This window comes from Geotrypetes seraphini, chromosome 3, assembly GCF_902459505.1.
Source record: "Geotrypetes seraphini chromosome 3, aGeoSer1.1, whole genome shotgun sequence".
NCBI classification, from domain to species: domain Eukaryota; kingdom Metazoa; phylum Chordata; class Amphibia; order Gymnophiona; family Dermophiidae; genus Geotrypetes; species Geotrypetes seraphini.
The window spans coordinates 237165256-237183148 of NC_047086.1; the positions used below are offsets into that span (position 1 = coordinate 237165256).

At 43.9% G+C, this 17893-nt stretch overlaps 1 protein-coding gene across 3 annotated transcripts in view; it reads right to left on the minus strand.

Annotated features, from left to right (window-relative positions):
• The window catches only part of UTRN (utrophin), a 1286828-nt gene that overhangs the window by 298649 nt on the left and 970286 nt on the right, over nucleotides 1-17893 (minus strand). For all 3 annotated transcript variants that reach the window (XM_033935605.1, XM_033935603.1, XM_033935604.1), the window contains one exon: nucleotides 8132-8192. In XM_033935605.1, the coding sequence (XP_033791496.1) occupies nucleotides 8132-8192 (61 nt within the window). The remainder of the gene's footprint in view (nucleotides 1-8131; nucleotides 8193-17893) is intronic.

Sequence of the window (17893 nt, forward strand, 5' to 3'; positions counted from 1 at the left end):
GCATTCATTAAAGTAGGAATAATTAATCATATGCAATCATATTCAAACAACTCTATGAACAAGAAAGTAAAGAGATTATGTTATTAATGGAGACAAATGAAATTGTTACTATGGGCTCCTTTTATCAAGCCGCGCTAGCGGTTTAATGCGTGTAATACTGCGCGCTAAACCACCGGCCGTGCTAGCCGCTACCGCCTCCTCTTAAGCAGGCGGTAGTTTTTAGCCAGCGCGGGGATTATCGCGTGATGAAAAGTCACGCACGTTAACCCCGCTAGTGTGGCTTGATAAAAGGAGCCTTATGGTTTTCTCTCAAAAGGTAATAAAAATAATCATTTCCACAGATTTTATTCTTGGGCAGTCTGCTCTTCAAAACTTTACTGACACTAAAAGCAATATGAACACTGTAGTAAAATAGTCTGACAGATCTTTTTATTCCTCAGACCTCTGAAAATACATCTGAATCATTTCTCAAAGTCGCCAACAATGCTTCAATTGGCATCATGTGAAATTATGCAGCAAAGGTAAATTATATTTAGCTCTTAAATCCATAAAATAATTAAATCTCCTTTACTTCAGAACATGAACTTTGAAATGCCAAAGAAGACAATTAACACCTTATTTTGACAACAGGATTATTTCACAAAGGGATTTGTTTTGATTGGCATCATTTTGTATATAAGAACTGCCATACTGGGGAGCTGGTGTGATGTAGTAAGCAGTGCTATCATTTAGAGCTTGATTTCGTCATGCTAATTCTTCTCACTGATGCATGAAAATCAACAAAAGTGAAGTAAATATGCACAACATAGGCCTGGGGTCAGCAACCTGCGGCTCGCAAGCCACATATGGCTATGGCTCTACAGGCCCTGACTCTTTAATCTCTCTCCCAACCCCATGACCTAACCCCCCCTCCCCCAGGCCTACCAAGGAGCGCAGCCCTCTTGCTCTTGTCTAGTCATGGCTGCCTTCAACTATAGCTGTTGCAACCACTCACAGCTGCCCGCGGCATTTCCTGTAGTACCACAAACTGCCACAAGAGGTCCCGGCAGCCAATTTAGAAGGTAGCTGCAAGGAGGCAGGAGCGAGAGGGCCACACTCCTGCCACAAAGACTCCCGCTGGACCATCAGGTACCTTGTTAGGCCTGGATTGGGGGAGGGGTTGTGAGGTTGGAAAGGAGATTAAAGGGTCGGAGCTTAGAGAGGGGAGATAACCTTGTCTATGGGTCAGGGAGGGGCATAGACCTTTAAGGTGTTGGAGGGGAGAAAAGCTATACCTTGCGGCTTTTTGTAAATCTTAGGTCAAATATTTTGGATAAATTGGCCCTTTGCTGAAAAAAGGTTGCCAATCCCTGACATAGGTATTACTCCCAACGTTTTTTAAAAAATTGCATTATAATTTAGAACATTTTTCTTTTTTTTAAACTTATAGTTTTTATTTTACGCCAAGGCACATTATACAGAAGTATCCATAAGCTCAATAAGCACAAAAACAATAGAACTGAAAGGCATCATATACAGAATGACCATTATTGTACAGAAATCTACCAGCAACATTAGTTCCCCCTCCCCCAAGATCCCACATACATCAGACATCACCCTCATTGTACAGTTTTCTTCCACTCTTCATAGCATTGCCATTTCATAATAAAGCTCTCCATCCTATGATACTTCAAGGCTGTCAGCCTATACAGAGAGTGCCAGTCATCCAGTTTAGTCAGCACGAATTACAGATCTGGAGCAGCAAATTGTTTCCAACTGGCTGCCAGCACCCGGTGAACAGCCATTAGGAACAGTTTAGTGAAGAAGACTTCCCCCTCCTCCCAAACATTGTCATAATGAAGCAGAAATACTAATCCAATTGAGGGCTCTAGATCCCTATGCAGAATAGATGACAAGGCTCGGAATACTAAGGTCCAAAACCCCTGAGCCATTCCAAAATCCCACCACATATGCAAATAAGCACTGTGGTAGTGACCTCGCGCAGCACTATAGAAAGTACCCAGCAAGTCCATATTCCCTCCACAGAACCTAGGTTTAATCCAGAAGCATTGCAGTACAGAAAACTACAAGTCCCTAGAGCAGGGCTGCCTCAAGATCTACTGGCAGGCCAGGTTTTCTGGATATCCACAATGATCATGCATGAGAGAGATTTGCATACCAAGAAGGCAGTGCAGACAAATCTCTCTCATGCATATTCATTGTGGATATCCTGAAAACCTGGCCTGCCAGTAGATCTCGAGGACCGGACTTGGGCAGCCCTGCCCTAGAGCCTCTAAGAAAGAGCAGGGTGGAACCCCTGATAGAGGGGGATGGTTCCTTTAAGAGTTCCAAAGAGGATTGACCCCAAAGTATTCACAGAGAAGAAAATCCAAAAGAAACTCTGTGGAATGACGATGTTCCTTAAATGGACTTTATTTGCTATGTGCTATTTATAGAATGGCGCTGGTAGGTGTTAAATCTTTAGGTGCACTGCCATTTAAGGCCAGGGTTTTCTTGGCCTAAATAAGTGAACCTAAACTAGGCACCAACTGGCGCCCAATTCAATTCACACCCAAACTCTATCCCAAAACTGTCCATAACAAAGCCTTCTTGCTGGTAGGCGCCTCAGTGTAGATGCCTATATCAAAGTGGTAGGTGCCTACAGAGTTAGGCATCTACCGGCAAATACAATGTTTTAAATTGTTTATTGTTTTTTTAATGGCATTTTCAATGATATTTATCAGCGATGATTAAGCCAATTAAAAAATAAGTTAGACATCTTGATTGGCTAGGCATACTAATCTAGGTGCTTAACTGTGAGCGTCTTTTATAGAATCAGGGCCTATGTGCTCCCGTGTTAGCATGCTGATGTGAAAAAATATTATTCAAAAACATCCTAAAATCTAATCTAATCTTGCGGTTTATATACCGGATCAGCCTCCAAATAATAGAGGCTCAACTCGGTTTACATGTGAAGAGGTTTATATCTGGTTCTTCAGGTGAAATAATTTCTGTAACAAATTTCCCCCCCTCCCACACACACAAAAAAAAAAAAAATAAATAAAAGTCTTTAGGGGTTTTCTAAAAGAGTAAAGAGAAAAAAATGGTTCCGATCCCTGCTGGTAGTTCATTCCAGATAGAAGTAAAGGTAGATGCAAAGGAGCAAAAGACTTATTCCCTGGGCTTAGCACGCAGGAAAATCCCTGTGTTAAGACGCACTAAGCCCAGATTCTGATACCCTTTAATAAAAGCCCCTTCATTAGTAAATAGGTCTCACTGTGTAAAAAGTGACCTACAATAAATAACCAGCATTAATTTCTGTAAGTGTGTGGTAACACCTTTTTGTAAATACAGCTCTAATTTAGGGGATCTAATCCCACCCTCTTCTTTAGCGTCTGTAAGGATACAGGAGAGGTTTCATTTGGCAAAAAAAATCTTTATATTAATCTATCACCATCTCTACACGTGCTGCAAGGAAAAACGATGTGAAGCATTTGGAAACAAGTAAAGTGGCTGAAAACAAATGACCATCTTAACCTCAAGTCTATTGCAATAGAAATATATAAAGGAACAATCTGTCACAAAAAGATGCTGTTTGCTGTTTATGTTATTCTCCTGGAGATCAAAAACTAGATAGATAAAATTTCTTTGGTTCTGGAAGTGCGAATCAGATTAACCTGATTCCTTGGTTTACCAGAAGGGAAGATTTATTAGTTATTGAAAGGTAAAGTTTGTAATGAATCTATTATAAAGAAAATACTGATAGTTCTGCCTTAGTCTGCTGATTTGATTATTTTAATTCTATCTTTAAATTATTTATTCATTACTTGTTGGAATATTTCATTTCTATCTCTATCTCTACCTCTGTCTTTTTATTTTTATTTTTCATACTGTTTCTTCAGGTACTTTATAGTTAGATTGTGAGCCTTTGGGACAGTTAGGGAATTTCCAAGTACCTATCTTATTTATTTAGTTTTTATTTATTGTATCTTTAATGCATCATTTTTGTAAATCGCTTAGAAACCTCACGGTTATTAGCGGTATATAAGAATTAAATTAAATTAAATTTGCCATACTTCAATAAATCATTATACTTTCAGAATTATATTTTTCTGGTTAACCTTCTTATTGCTAGCCAATATTGGGAAACTGAAAGTCGAGATATATTGATTTATCATAATTTTACCAAAAGCAGTATAGAAAGTTCTGAATAAACCATTTAGATAATTTCTCTAGCTGTAACACACCTCTTTAGAGGTCATAGAGCTCCTTTTACGAAGCCGCGTTAACGGTTTAACACGTGTAATAACGCGCGCTAAACTGCCAGCTGCGCTAGCCGCTACCACCTCCTCTTGAGCAGGCGGTAGTTTTTCGGCTAGCGCGGGGGTTAGCCCGTGATAAAAAGTCACGTGCGATAAAGCCGCTAACGCGGCTTCATAAAAGGAGCCCTTAGTTACTCAAAGGTGGTTCAATTGCAAGTCATGTGATAAAGTTACAAAGGTGAAAGGGGAAATCAAGAATTCTAACACCTGTATCACACCAGTCCAACTTACAAACTCAGCCCTTCTTCCTGCTCCAGGAAAGCAACAATATACATGCTGCATTCATCCTTTAATATTTTACGCAGATTCTACTGGTATTCAGCTTTACTGCGCAATGCAGAATTCCCCAGGGATGCAGAATTACATGAGGTCTGAGTAGAATTTGGTATTGGGTCAGCACTCCCTATCTGAATTGCTACCGGTAATGTTTTTGGGCTGCCTGCATGGGCTTTGCAGGCTTCCTTTTACTGTGGTCCCCCCTTGATGATGTCACTGTGGTAGAGGGAAGCCTGCAGAGCTGGCGGCAGACTGTCATTGACTGGAATTGGTACCGCTGAGGTAGTAGTACACAGGAATGCTAGATTGGGGACAATGAGGAGAGAGTGAGAGATGCAGGCAGGGGGAGTGACAGGAATGAAAGAGATGCAGGCAGGGGGATCGACTGAAATGAGAGAGTTGCAGGTAGGGGGATCGACTAGGGTAAGAGAGATGCAGGCTGAGGGGTGACAGGGGGTCATAGAGATGCAAGCTGAGGAGTGGAAGGGGGCAAGAGAGATGCAGGCTGGGGGGATGGGGTGAGGGAGATGCAGGCTGGGGGGACGGGGTGAGATTCAGGTTGGGGGGGGGGACAGTGGTGGGAAAGATGCTGTCTCAGGAAGGATAGGGAGTGCTGGCTAGGGACAAATGGGGAGATAGATGCTGGCTGGGGGGAGCAGGGATGAGAGAAGGTGAGAGATGCTGGCTGGGGACAAGAGTGAAAGATGTTGGGTGGGGGAGGACAGGGGTAAGATTGATGCTGGCTGGGGGGGACGGGTGAGAGAGATGCTGGAACTTTGGTGCATATACTGTACTTAAATCAGCTCTATGGATGGCATAAATGCTTGCTCCAAACTTAGAGGCATGTATTTTCACAGTTAAGCTAGAATCTTACCAAGGTAAATAGATGCTTAAATTCCTTTATAATAGACTGCCACTAGGTGCACATATATAGAACTACTCCTTTAATGACCAAGCACACAGATCATAGTAAATGGACACAAGCTGAATGTCATACAATTTTCACTACGTATCAGTGTGGCTACAATTTTTGATGAGAACTAGCAAAGTATGCAAATTGCTAAAGGAACACACACATCAACCCCAAGGACTCACTATAAACTGCTTTGATTATGTAAACAACACAGAAAAAGCGGTATACAAGCCCCATCCCCTTTACCCTTCGAGTCATTTAATAATGTACAGTACTCCCCTGATATTCAAGGGGGGGTTCCATTCCAGGAACCCCCACGAATCTCAAAAAACCGCAAATACAGTTTTTCATGGGGGAGCCGAAGAGGGCAGCGGGAGAGGGCAGCAGGAGAGCAGCCGGAGCGCCACGAGTGCAGGAAATCACTCGCGGTACGCTCCGACCACCTCTTCCTGCACTAAGTCGGGCCTTATCCAATCAGGAGCTGCTTTGACACACAGCTCCTGATTGGATAAGGCCCGACTTAGTGCAGGAAGAGGCAGCTGGAGCATACCACGAGTGATTTCCTCCGGCTCCGGCTGCTCTCTCCTGCCTCTCCCGCTGCTCTCTCCTTGTTGGCGGTTCGCGGTCGGAAAATACTGCGAATGACCGGAACCGCCAACCGCCGACCGCGAACGACCGGGGGAACACTGTACAGTCAAATGAAAGCAGAATTTGTATGAAGCATCCATTAAGTTCATCATACTATGTGGGTACACAAACCCCTTGGGTTCTATATATGGCGCCCAAATAAGGGCACACTTCTGAGGGGTGTGTGTAATTTAATTGACTAACAAGCTATTAATCATCACTAATTGATGCTAATAACCAATTGTTGATGCTAATTGCTCCAATTAGGATTTGCACATGCATCTGGTTGCATGTTATTGTACAGCAGCCCCAAAGGGGTATAGGTTGGTCATGGGCATTCCAAAAAGTTGCAAGCAGTGTTATAGAATAATGCATTGTGTTATTGTAATGTATTGTAAATGTCCTTTTATAACCCGTTCTGAATTCCAGAGAGGATAGGATAGAAATCGAAGTACCATATATACTAGAATATAAATCGGATCCAGTTTCTTCAGCTGAGCGGCACAAGCAGCAACGCGATTTGGTGCTGCTTCTTAGTGTTGAATGGCTTCCTTACTAGCTCCCGTGAATTCTCATGAGAATTTGCGGGAGCCAGTATGGAAGCTGCTCAGCGCTGAGAAGCAGCACCAAATCGCGCTGCTGCTTGTGCCGCTCAGCTGAAGAAGCTGGATCAGCGCACCGGTTAGCAGCGGGGCAGGAGTTCGTAAAGCTTGCTCCTGCCTGTTGCACCTCCACCAGGGATCAGCAAAGGTATGAAGATAGAGCAAGAGAAGGAATTTTTCTTCGGCGCGATTAAGTCCTGCGCTCAGTTGTCTGCACTCGGTTGTCAGTGCGCCTTTGTCCTCGCGCACTTTTGACTATGTACCCTGGAATTTACATCACGCTTCAGAACTGGGCATGGAAACCAGCACTAAAGACTATTATTCTATATACTAGTCGTTAAGCCCGTTACATTAACGGGTGCTAGAATATATGTGTGTCTGTCTGTCTGTGTTTCTTTATCTCTCTCTCCTTGGCCGCTGTCTGTGTCCTTTGTCTCCCCCCCCCCCCCAGGAGCAAAGCTGTCTGCCTCCAGCACACCCCGCCCCCCAAAGCAGCCCCCTTTCCCTCTCCCTAACTGTCTCTCCATGGCCCTCTTCTGTCTTCCCCCCCAGAGCAAAGCTGTTTGCCCTAAGCACACCCCTACCCCCAAAAGCAGCCCCCTTTCCTTCTCCCTAACTGTCTCTCCATGGCCCCTTCTGTCTTCCCCCCAGTGCAAAACTGTCTGTCCCCAGCACACCCCTCCCCCAAAGCATCCCCCTTTCCCTCTCCCTGTCTCTCCATGCCCCCTTCTGTCTCCCCTCAGCACACCCCTCCCCCCAAAGCAGCCCTCTTTCCCTCTCCCTCTGGCCCCCTGTATTGATTCCCCTGCTTACCCTCCCTGCATCCCGGCGTCTTCTGGCCTGCTCCAGGCCGCGATCGTGGTGGCCGGCCCCAGCGAACCTCACAGGCCGCTCCCCAACCCGGAAGCACGCTCCCTCCCGACGCGATCCCGTGTGTCAGAGGGAACGTGCCACCGAGGCCAGAAAGCGGCCCACGAGGCCCGCCAAAGCCGGCCACGATCGCAGGCTGCCCCAAAGAGAAGGATCAGCGGCAGCGGCAGCAGCAGCGGTGAGCGAGGGCGGGAGGTGAGGTGCTTGCTTCCGGTTGGTGAGGAGCTTGCTTCGGATTGGTGAGTGAGGAGGGGAGTGGCCAGAGTGATCCCTGGCCGCGTTCTAAAATGGAACGCAGCCACGGATCAGAAAACACGGCGCCAGGGATCACGATTTTTCAAGAGCGCATGCGCGCTCTAGAGTTTTATTATATAGGATGGCACGCACTCTTTATAGAAAGATGCTTGATGCAGACTTCTTCTGGCACCCATTTCTGAATGCCATTTATAGAATTCCCCCGAAGTGTTCAAAAGATGGGCAAAGAGACAGCAAGCAACTCATTTCCTGCAAAGCAACTGGAGAAAAACTGGAGATGAACTTACTTGATATAATAGGGCACTTTGTTCAAGGAGACTGATCTCTGCCACGGAAGCTGAACAGAGGCTAAAAAGACACAGGAAAGATGGTTAGCATAGCCTGCAAGTGGTTGTGTTTCTTGACATAGTATACTGAATAGGGATTGTTGTAATTTTCCAATGCTCTTGACTTAGTATAAGAAATCAACCATAGCTGGAGTTCCTTTTGAAAAGAATTATAAATAAGTTGCAACTGTTTGACACACTTATACAAGAGGGCAGTTTCTTAAAAAAACATATGAATACGTTCTCATGGAAAAAGTACCACCACAAATAGTAACTGTAGATCTGTGCAAATACTTTCCCCAAGTCAGCTGTCAAATGTTTTCCTTTAAAACTTGATGTAAAGCCTGCAAATAAAAAGTACTTGAAAGTCACCCCCAAACGGTTCATAGACAAAACCGCAGAAGACAAAGGCGCGCGCCGACAACTGAGCATAAGACGGAGGCGCATGCCGAAGAAAATGACAGTTTTTAGGGGCTCCGATGGGGGGTTTTGTTGGGGAGCCCCCCCCCACTTTACTTAATACAGATCGCGGTTAACTTAACCGCGATAAACTTAACTTTTCCCTGTTTTTAGGGAAAAAGTGAAGTTTTCAGTAAAATGTGGGGGGTTACAACCCCCCAAACTCCCCACAATGCCCCCACAACGCGGCGCGATCTGTATAAAGTAACCACACCCCTGTCGGAGTCCATAAAAAGTTATTTTCTTCGGCGCGCGCCTCCGTGCTGCGCTCAGTTGTTGGCGCGCGCCTTTGTCTTCCGCGGTTTTGACCTGACACCCCCCCAAACACGCTAAGAATTTTAAAACAGAAGTGCACTTAGGGCTCCATTTACAAAGCCGCGCTAGGGCCTTAACGTGTGGAATAACGCACGCTAAATTGCCGCGTGCGCTAGCCGCTACCGCCTCCTTTTGAGCAGGCGGTAGATTTTCGGCTAGCGCGCGATAACCCGGTGCGTGCATTAAAACACTTAGCGCACCTTCGCAAAAGGAGCCCTTCGTATCAAAATCTTCCCCGTTACACCAATACAAGCTAAGGACTTCCATCACATAGTTGACACGAATTTCAAATAAAGGAGGTCAAAATTGAAGGAGTATAATAATAATAATAATAATGTTTATTGGATTCAAAACTGTAAACCACCACCTAACAAAACCTAAGATGACAAATGCGATCTAAAAAGAAGAAACTGGTAAGTTGATAATTAACAGCTCCTAGCTAGAATTACTTTTTAAACATATGAAGATTTTTGGCTTTGCTGATGCATCTCTGGCTGATTTATCTTCAACAGCCTTTCAGATGAATTTTATACATTAATTATTGTTCATGATTAATTTAATTGTTATTTATTGTTAGGCATTCATACAAATCAGCAGTTGCTATTTTTTTTTTACCTTTTTTCGTTAGTGATTGATGTTTACTAGTGGTTTGTCAATTGATGATTATACTAATTACTGCATGCACTGCACCTGCTTGCAGCTTCTGATTAGATAGGAGGTTTCATAAATCTAATGTTTTAAAAATACAGCGTCTGTTAAGCATTTTGCTTTCTTTTTCTCTCAGTTGGAAAGGCAGAAGGTAATGTGTATAATTTGCAACCACCCCTCCCACCCGGAACTTACTGTGGTATAGGATGAATAAATCTTCCCCTTCCCTTGCGATTTATTGTTTGGTGCGTTTTGAAATAGGTGTTTGGTTCTGTGAAAACAAATATATTTTGCTTGCTACCAAGGTGTCCTATATATATAGGAAAAGACCAGATCAGCTAAACAGTAGGTATTTATTGATTGTATATAATTATTAAAATAGGACTAGATACTGACAAAAAGGTTCTGCTGTGCACACACAAACTGTCAATAATTTCAGCAGTGATTAGGCACTTGGGTCGGTGATAAATGCCATGGCCAGTTTCCCAAATGTGAAATGCTGGCACTCATTGTTAAATGAATTTAGAAATCTAATTGGAATTCTAGTGTTTTAATATCCTCTATGGTGGTCTAGGCACTAAGGACCGGGTTCTGTATAAGACGCTTGGTCTCAGCAGCCGCCTAAGTGGTATCTGAGAATCAGACATGGGTGTCCTATTTAGAACTGCATCTGTCCGTTAAACCAACCCGGTGTTTATGTCACAGGCGCTGGTTAGAGAATCATGTTGCCTCTGAGCTGATCACCACAAAGGAATCTCCCTTCGGCAATCAGTTTAGCGGCCGCAGCAGGGAACCTGTTCCCCCTGCGAAGTTGGCTGGCAGGAGGTATGCCCACTCTCTCCTGCCAGAACCCCCACAAAGCCTCCCCCCTCCCCGAATGTCCACAGCAGGAGGAGGGCCCAATTCTTTCTGCCGCCGCCCCCCCCCCCCCAAGACATCCCCTGGAAGGAGGGATGCCTACTTCCTCCTGCTGGAAACCCCCCCCCCAAAAAAAAAATGTCTGCAGCAGGAGGGGAGTATATTTGTAAGCAACATTGCCAAAGGGTTAGAAGGAAAAGTTTGTCTCTTTTGCAGATGACATGAAGATCGCCGACAGAATAGAAACATGAGATCTGCAAAAATTACATGCAGGTGTAATGTCAGGAAGTACTTTTTCAAGGAGAGGGTGGTAAATATTTGGAATTCCCTCCTACGGAATGTGATAGAGATGAAAACAGTAACAGAATTTAAAAAAATGTGTTGGATAAACACAAAAAATTCCTGTATGGAAAGGGAATGAAATCAAAACAAATGTATTGGTGCTTAGTGTGACATTTTCAGCCCTACAACTAGACCTATCCCCTTTAAAGCCTCAGTAAAAGTTTTTCCCCAAAGCATAAAAGCTCCTGCACTCAGAGATTCAAAGGCTGCAGAAGCCTGGGCTGCCTATCTTGACGAGAGTGATTCAGAACAGGAGTCCTGAGCACCTTTACTAAACCAACAAGACATTGACCATACTCTTGAGCAAGAACCAGGAATTTACACAGCTTTACCTAGAAAGCCCAGGCAGTTCCCCATAGACAGAGTGAAAGGTAATATACTGAATGAACAGAGACGGAGCCAGAGAATCCCAAAGTCAGTACCTCTGTGACACAGATTTGGGCGTGGTTCCCAAACTTAAGCAGAGCACATATACAGAGAAGCAGGCAGCACAGGAGGAGTTACTTTGGAAAGCTCTCTGGGCCAAGCAAGGTGAGGAAGAAGAGCCTATGGAATGGCAGGAACCAAAGCAGCCAAGCCCAGTAGAGCCTTGTTATCCAGAAGAGTTCATGGAAGTTCCTGAATCTATTGTGCATGTGTGGAGCATTGGAACCCGTGGACATGAGTGTAGCTTTGTCTAAAAGACACTTTGTCCAAGTGCTGATAATCAAAATGGCTTTTTGGATATATTCAGGGACATTTTAGGCCTCTGAATCCTAATGTGTGTCCAGAACTGAAAAGGGTGTTTTTGGAGGAGTGTTTATGGTGGGATGTGGGCCAATCTAGACTTAGTCGTCCTGAAGCGTTAATCAAATATTTTTCGAGACTGCCTAGATGAAACTTATATATTGTGAGTTAGATGATGTAAAGACAGGTATAAGTGCACAAAAGGTATCCAAAGTAACCAGATAACCACTGCAGGGACAAAGTAAAGACCCACACACACCTCTCCCCGTCGCACCCCCACAAAGTTCAGAATAAAAACATACATACCTGTCTCCAAATCAGCACCTGGCATAGGAAAGCCTAGTAGAGCTGCACAGAGGTAGCTTTAGTCTTGGGGGTGGGCTAGTGAACCATAGAGAGGAGGACCCAGGCTCATAAGCCACTCTAACCACTACATTTATGGTGGAAAATGTGAGCCCCCCCAAATCCCCAAACCCTACTGTCATATAGGTGGCACCTGCAGCCATAAGGACTACTGGGGTTGTAGAAAGGTGGATATAGTGTGTTTTGGGGGGCTCACTATAACCTATAAGGGAGTTCTGGTGCAATGTTTATCTGGTACCCTTTTTGTGAAGTTCACAGCAGTGCTCTGTAAGGTGCCCCACTGCCCTGTTGCCATGTCTGGGTGGTCAGTCCATCACAATGTTGGCCCCTCCCAAGTCCAAAAGGTCTTGTTCTAGGCAATGAATTTTTGGTTGAGAATGTGGTATAAAGATAGACGTAGCGGCTGTCTGAATGATCAAACGTCTGGACTAACAGATAAACTATTTTTGAAAAAAATATATTTTGACGTACTCTTCGAGAATGGACCATTTTGCTATTGCTGATTTTGGGTGACCAGTGCCTTTTGATTATGCCCCTCTATGTGTGATAAATGCAATGTGCTGAACCCTCTTGAATATAGTTTAGCTAGTGAGTAGTAGCCACGCTGCAGGGCTTTCCCCTTTTCGGGAGGCACATCAGCATTGTTATTGCCACCTGCTGGAGATCTTTACTGCTTGATCCATGACCCGGAAGGTGACATTAGATGGCAACTCCAGTAATTGGGAAATAAGGCCAATGCTGGCAGACTTCTATGATCTATGGTCTGTGCTCGATTATGGATAGACAGATTTGGATGGGCTAGCATAGAGCTTCAAGGGTAATTCTAGTAGTTGGGGAATAAGGCTAGTATCAGGCAGACTGCTATGGACTGAGTCCAGATTATGGCTAGACAGATCTGGATGGCTGGAGTAGGCTTCAACAACAACTTGAGCAGCTGGGGAATAAGAGCAGTGCTGGGTAAACGCTGGTCTGTGCCCCAAAAATAACAAGGACAGATAAAGATCAACTACACACCGTTCAAATTTGTTATCTGCCATCATCTCCTATATTATTACAGCATGTAAAAATTAAGATGGATTTTTTAACTCACTTTTCAAAATCCAGCCCAATGAGGCCTATTTACCAACTATGTACTAACTATCTAAATTAACTAAATACTCAAGATGTGATCAAAATATGGAGTGATATAGAGACATTAAGACATTCTTTATTTTATTCTCTATTCCTTTCCTAATAATTCCTAACTTTGGGGCCATTTTCCTAGTTGCACCTAATGCTATTTAAAATAGAGTACCACAGGATGTGCTCAGGTATCGGGTTAAGTGCCATTTTAGCGTGTACTAATCTACATGTTATAAATTTTTTCTAGTTATGAGATGAGGTGTAATGGGGGCATTACTAATCAATTAGTAACCTGTTGTGGAAGAGTAAGGGGTTATCTTCCACTAATGCAACCATTCCATCTTCGTACAGCAGGGGCTGCTAGCCCAAGGCTGAACGGACTATATATCCCAGACCGCATTGGGCTTTACAGCGCAGTAGTGCTGCCTGATTTAGGAAAAAAAAATTTTGATTTGATTCAGCCTATTGAATCGATATTGAATGGTTTTTTGTTTATTTTTCAAACATCCTGGTGGGCTTATTTTATAGCCTCTTCACCCCCTTCGCCCCCTCCTAACCACACTGGCGCTGTGGTGCAAACCAAACAAACAAAAAAAGAAGACTTTTCCTTTCTCTGTTAAATCCTAGCTCACGTTCTTGGTCTAACACCAACTCTGGCAGGATACACATTTCAAATCTGACATGTTGTGATCACAAAACAGAAAATAAAATTATTTTTTCTATCTTTTGCTTTCTGGTCATTATTCAAATCATGTTGGTCCCAGGCTCTGGTTATCTTCTGATAACTTGCTTGCCAAGGACTCCTTCTTTCTTCTTTCTCAGTGCTAACCATCCATTTTCCATCGCTGTCCTCCCCTTCTGTTTTCCTTCCCTCCCTCGGAGGTCTGGCATCTTTCCTTTTTTCATCTCCATTCCTGCAGCTGCAGCGATGGACCCCCACCATCCCCAGATCCACCATCTCTCCTTTTCTCAACTACCCTTTCATCCTTTCATTCATTCTACGAGTTCTCCCTTTTTCTTCCCAACTACCTTCCTTTCCAGTATCTCTATTCCCCCCCCCCACACACACACACACACTATCCCTTGTGTCCAACTTCTCTCCCTTTCTATTCCTTCCCTCCCTAAATCCCATTGTCCACCATCTAAGATTCTCCTATGTGGAAAACTCTGCCCATATTCTAATGCTTGACCAGAGTTGTGATTGAATGCTGCGTAAAACAGTTTCTTGCAACTGTAATAAAGACTGGTTTGGGGCGTGGCAAGCCCTACTGAGAATGTCAATGCAAAGTAGTGGGAACATTGAAAAGCATAGCTATTTCTTTGGAAAGGAAACAAGTTGTGAAGAAACAAGTTCTTCCCTCCTGTTTAATAAAGAGTTCTTTTTGTTCTGAACACTACAAAGTGTGATACGTGTGCTCTGTCATACCTGTTCTAATCTATTAGCGCAGTTACATTACTGTGCGATAACTGGTTAGTGCTAGATTAGCACATGAATCTTTACTGCCTACAAAATATGTGACAATAAGTGCTTTCAAGGTAATTTTTGTTAATGGCAACATTATGAATGAGTGAACAATCCAGAGGGAAACAGCAGCAGAAGCCAAATGGAGTGAAGGTGGCCCAGATGGGAGCAAAGGAAATGGTAGAGTCTCAAAACTGAAAGAAGCAGTATATTAGTGGACATGAAGCGGCCTGTATTTTGGCTAATTGTGTGTATCAGGGGTCATATAGTAAGGCTTCCTTAAGCAACGGTCAGAAGACATCCAAATACAGTGATACCTCGGAATCCAAACGCCCCAGAACTCGAACAACTTGGAATCGTGTCTACGTTTCCACAGCGCATATTCCCCCCTGCATATTGTTTGTGCGTACGTTTTCACAGCGCTTTGTTCCTGCACAGCCCTTAGGCCATCCATAGGCAGTTCGTTGTCGGCAGCTGAAGCAATTTTCGCAGCGCATATGCCCCCTGCACACTGTTCGTGCGTACGTTTTCACAGCGCTTTGTTCCTGCACAGCCCTTAGGTCATCCATACGAAGTTCGTTGTCGGCAGCTGTAGCAATTTTCACAGCACATATGCCCCCCCCCACAGATTATTCGTGCGTACGTTTCCACAGCGCATTGTTCCTGCACAGTCCTTAAGCCATCCATATGTAGTTTGTTGTCGGAAGTATTCGCCATGTGTCCAATGGAAAATAAGAGCAAGAGGAAAGCTGTTAGAACCACAATTGAGGTTAAGAAAGAGCTTATCGCTAAGCATGAAAGCGGTACACGTGTGGTTGATCTTGCTGCTAAGTTTGGGATGCCTGAATTGACTGATATAGCCAAGGGGGTTACAACACTGACCTCTAGGAGATAAAAAAGTAAGGAAGAAATGGAAAAACTCCTCTGTATTTGGATTAATGAAAGACAGTTGGCTGGTGATGTGATTTCTGAGACAATAATTTGTGAGAAAGTCATGGTCCTTCACGATGATCTAATGAAAGGCCTGCCTGATACTACTGATGAAAAAGAGGAGTTTAAAGCCAGTAGAGAAAGGTTCGAGAATTTTAAGAAAAGGACTGGGATCCATAGCGTTGTTATGCATGGGGAGGCAGCTAGTTCTAATTTGAAAGCAGCTGAAAAGTTTGTAAAGGAATTTGTGATCAGTTAGGGCTATGTTTCGAACCAAGTGTTCAATTGGGATGAAACAGGCCTCTTTTGGAAAAAGATGCCATGGCGAATATACATTTTCAGTTTTGGAGACCAAATCTGCCGAAGGACGTAAGAAGAATTGAAGCGGTCCAGAAGAGGGCGACGAAAATGATAAGAGGCTTGCGCCAGAAGACATATGAGGAGAGACTGGAAGCCCTGAACATAAGAACATAAGAAATGCCTTCGCCGGATCAGACCGAGGTCTATCTAGTCCAGTGCTCCGCACACGCGGCGGCCCATTTAGGTACTCCTATCTGGAGATCCGACTTTACCGTATCCCTCAATATGATATGCAAGAAGGTGTGCATCCAACCTGCGCTTGAATCCCAGTACAGTAGTCTCCGCCACAACCTCCTCCAGGATTGCATTCCAAGCACCCACCACTCGCTGTGCGAAACAGAACTTCCTGACATTTGTCCTGAACCTGCTCCCGCTCAGTTTCAGGCTATGACCTCTTGTCCTTGTCACATCAGAGAATGTTAGCAATGCTGCTTCTTGGTCTATTATATCAAATCCTTTTAATATTTTAAAAGTCTCTATCAAATCCCCTCTCAGTCTTCTCTTCTCGAGGGTAAACAATCCCAGTTTCCTGAGTCGCTCTTTGTAGCTCAAATGCTCCATTCCTTTGACAAGTTTCGTGGCTCGCCTCTGCACTTTCTCCAACAGAGTTATATCCCTCTTGAGGTATGGAGACCAGTGTTGGACACAATATTCTAAGTGCGGTCTGACCATTGTTCTATAAAGTGGCATTATGACATCTTCCGATCTACTCGTGATCCCCTTCTTAATTATGCCTAGCATCCTGTTTGCTTTCTTCACCGCCGCCGCACATTGTACCGATGGCTTTAGGGTATTGTCAATTAGTACCCCCAAATCCTTTTCTTGTTCGCATTTTGCTAATGTCACCCCCAACATCTTATACTCGTGTTCTTTGTTTTTCCTTCCTAGATGCATCACCTTGCATTTGTTTATGTTAAAGTTCATCTGCCACTTTGTCGCCCACATTTCCAGCTGGTTCAAATCTTTCTGGAGGTCCTCACAGTCCCTTTGAGAGCCAACCGCCCGACATAGTTTTGTATCATCTGCAAACTTTATTATATGTATACCCTAGAAGAAAGGAGGGAAAGGGGAGATATGATTCAGATGTTCAAATACTTGAAAGGTATTAACATAGAACAAAATCTTTTCCAGAGAAAGGAAAATGGTAAAACCAGAGGACATAATTTGAGGTGGAGGGGTGGTAGATTCAAGACCAATGTTAGGAAATTCTACTTTACGGAGAGGATGGTGAATGCCTGGAATGCGCTCCCGAGAGAAGTGGTAGAGAGGAAAACGGTGACGGAATTCAAAGAAGCATGGGATGAACACAGAGGATTTAGAATTAGAAAATAATAGTAAATATTGAAGAACTAAGGCCAGTACTGGGCAGACTTGCACAGTATATGTCTGTATACGGCCTTTTGGTTGAGGTTGGGATGGGGAGGGCTTCAATGGCTGGGAGGGTGTAGATGGGCTGGAGTGAGCTTTGATGGAGACTTCAGCAGTTGGAACCCAAGCACAGTACCGGGTAGAGCTTTGGATTCTTGCCCAGAAATAGCTAAGAAGAAAAAAAATAAAAAAAATTTTAATTGAATCAGGTTGGGCAGACTGGATGGACCATTTGGGTCTTTATCTGCCATCATCTACTATGTTACTGTACCAGGCCATAAGCCAATGAAAGACCACTTTACTCTCTTGGTGTGTTGTAATGCTAGTGAGGACTGCAAGATCAAACCTCTCCTCGTATACCATTCAGAAAATCCACGGGTCTTTAAGAAGAATAACATTAAGAGCAAACTTAATGTTATGTGGAGATCAAATGTGAAAGCATGGGTTACCAGGCAGTTCTTCACTGAGTGAAGAGGCTTATCTGCAGGAGAAAAATCTCCCGATAAAGACTCTCCTTGTCCTTGACAATACTCTTGCACATCCTCCAGGCCTAGAGGATAATTTGGTGGGCGAATATAGCTTCATCAAGATCAAATTTTTGCCCCTCAATACCACTCCTCTTATACAGACTATAGACCAGCAAGTGATCCCGAACTTCAAAAAATTATACACCAAGGCTAAGTTCCAGAGATGTTTTGAAGTTACAAATGAAACGGAACTGACATTCCGAGAGTTCTGGAAGGATCACTATAATATCCTCCATTGCCTAA